We start from the raw sequence: 342 nt of genomic DNA on the forward strand, positions 1-342 counted from the left end.
AGCAGTAGACGCAGGCCCCCCGCGTCAGCCTCGTCGACAACCTGGCCAAGGAGGTGCAGAGCAGGTGAGCCTCCGCTCCTGCCCCCTGTCCCACGTCCCCCCCCTCATCACCCCGGGTCCCCAGCGCAGGGTCCCGGCTGGTCCCTCATCCCCTTCCTCGCCACAGCCCTTGCGATGCCCAGCTGGGTACTGACACCTCCATCCCTCCCCGTTCTCAGGACCAACTTATCGGACACGTTCGGCCCCGTGGGCAGCGCCGGCGGCCTCTTGCCCTTCAGGGAGGTGCCAAGCGGCCTCGCTGCGGGCTCCCGGCTTCCCCCCCTGCCCCCCAGAGGGGACACC

General features: G+C 70.8%; 1 protein-coding gene across 1 annotated transcript in view; it reads left to right on the forward strand.

Moving 5' to 3' along the window:
- LOC103908462 (SNF-related serine/threonine-protein kinase-like) overlaps positions 1-342 on the forward strand; it is a 3,832-nt gene that overhangs the window by 2,801 nt on the left and 689 nt on the right. Inside the window, exon 4 of the mRNA XM_009290847.1 lies at positions 219-282. Within this exon, the coding sequence (XP_009289122.1) occupies positions 219-282 (64 nt within the window). The remainder of the gene's footprint in view (positions 1-218; positions 283-342) is intronic.

Source organism: Aptenodytes forsteri, unplaced genomic scaffold (assembly GCF_000699145.1).
Source record: "Aptenodytes forsteri isolate BGI_AS27 unplaced genomic scaffold, ASM69914v1 Scaffold14, whole genome shotgun sequence".
Lineage (NCBI taxonomy): Eukaryota > Metazoa > Chordata > Aves > Sphenisciformes > Spheniscidae > Aptenodytes > Aptenodytes forsteri.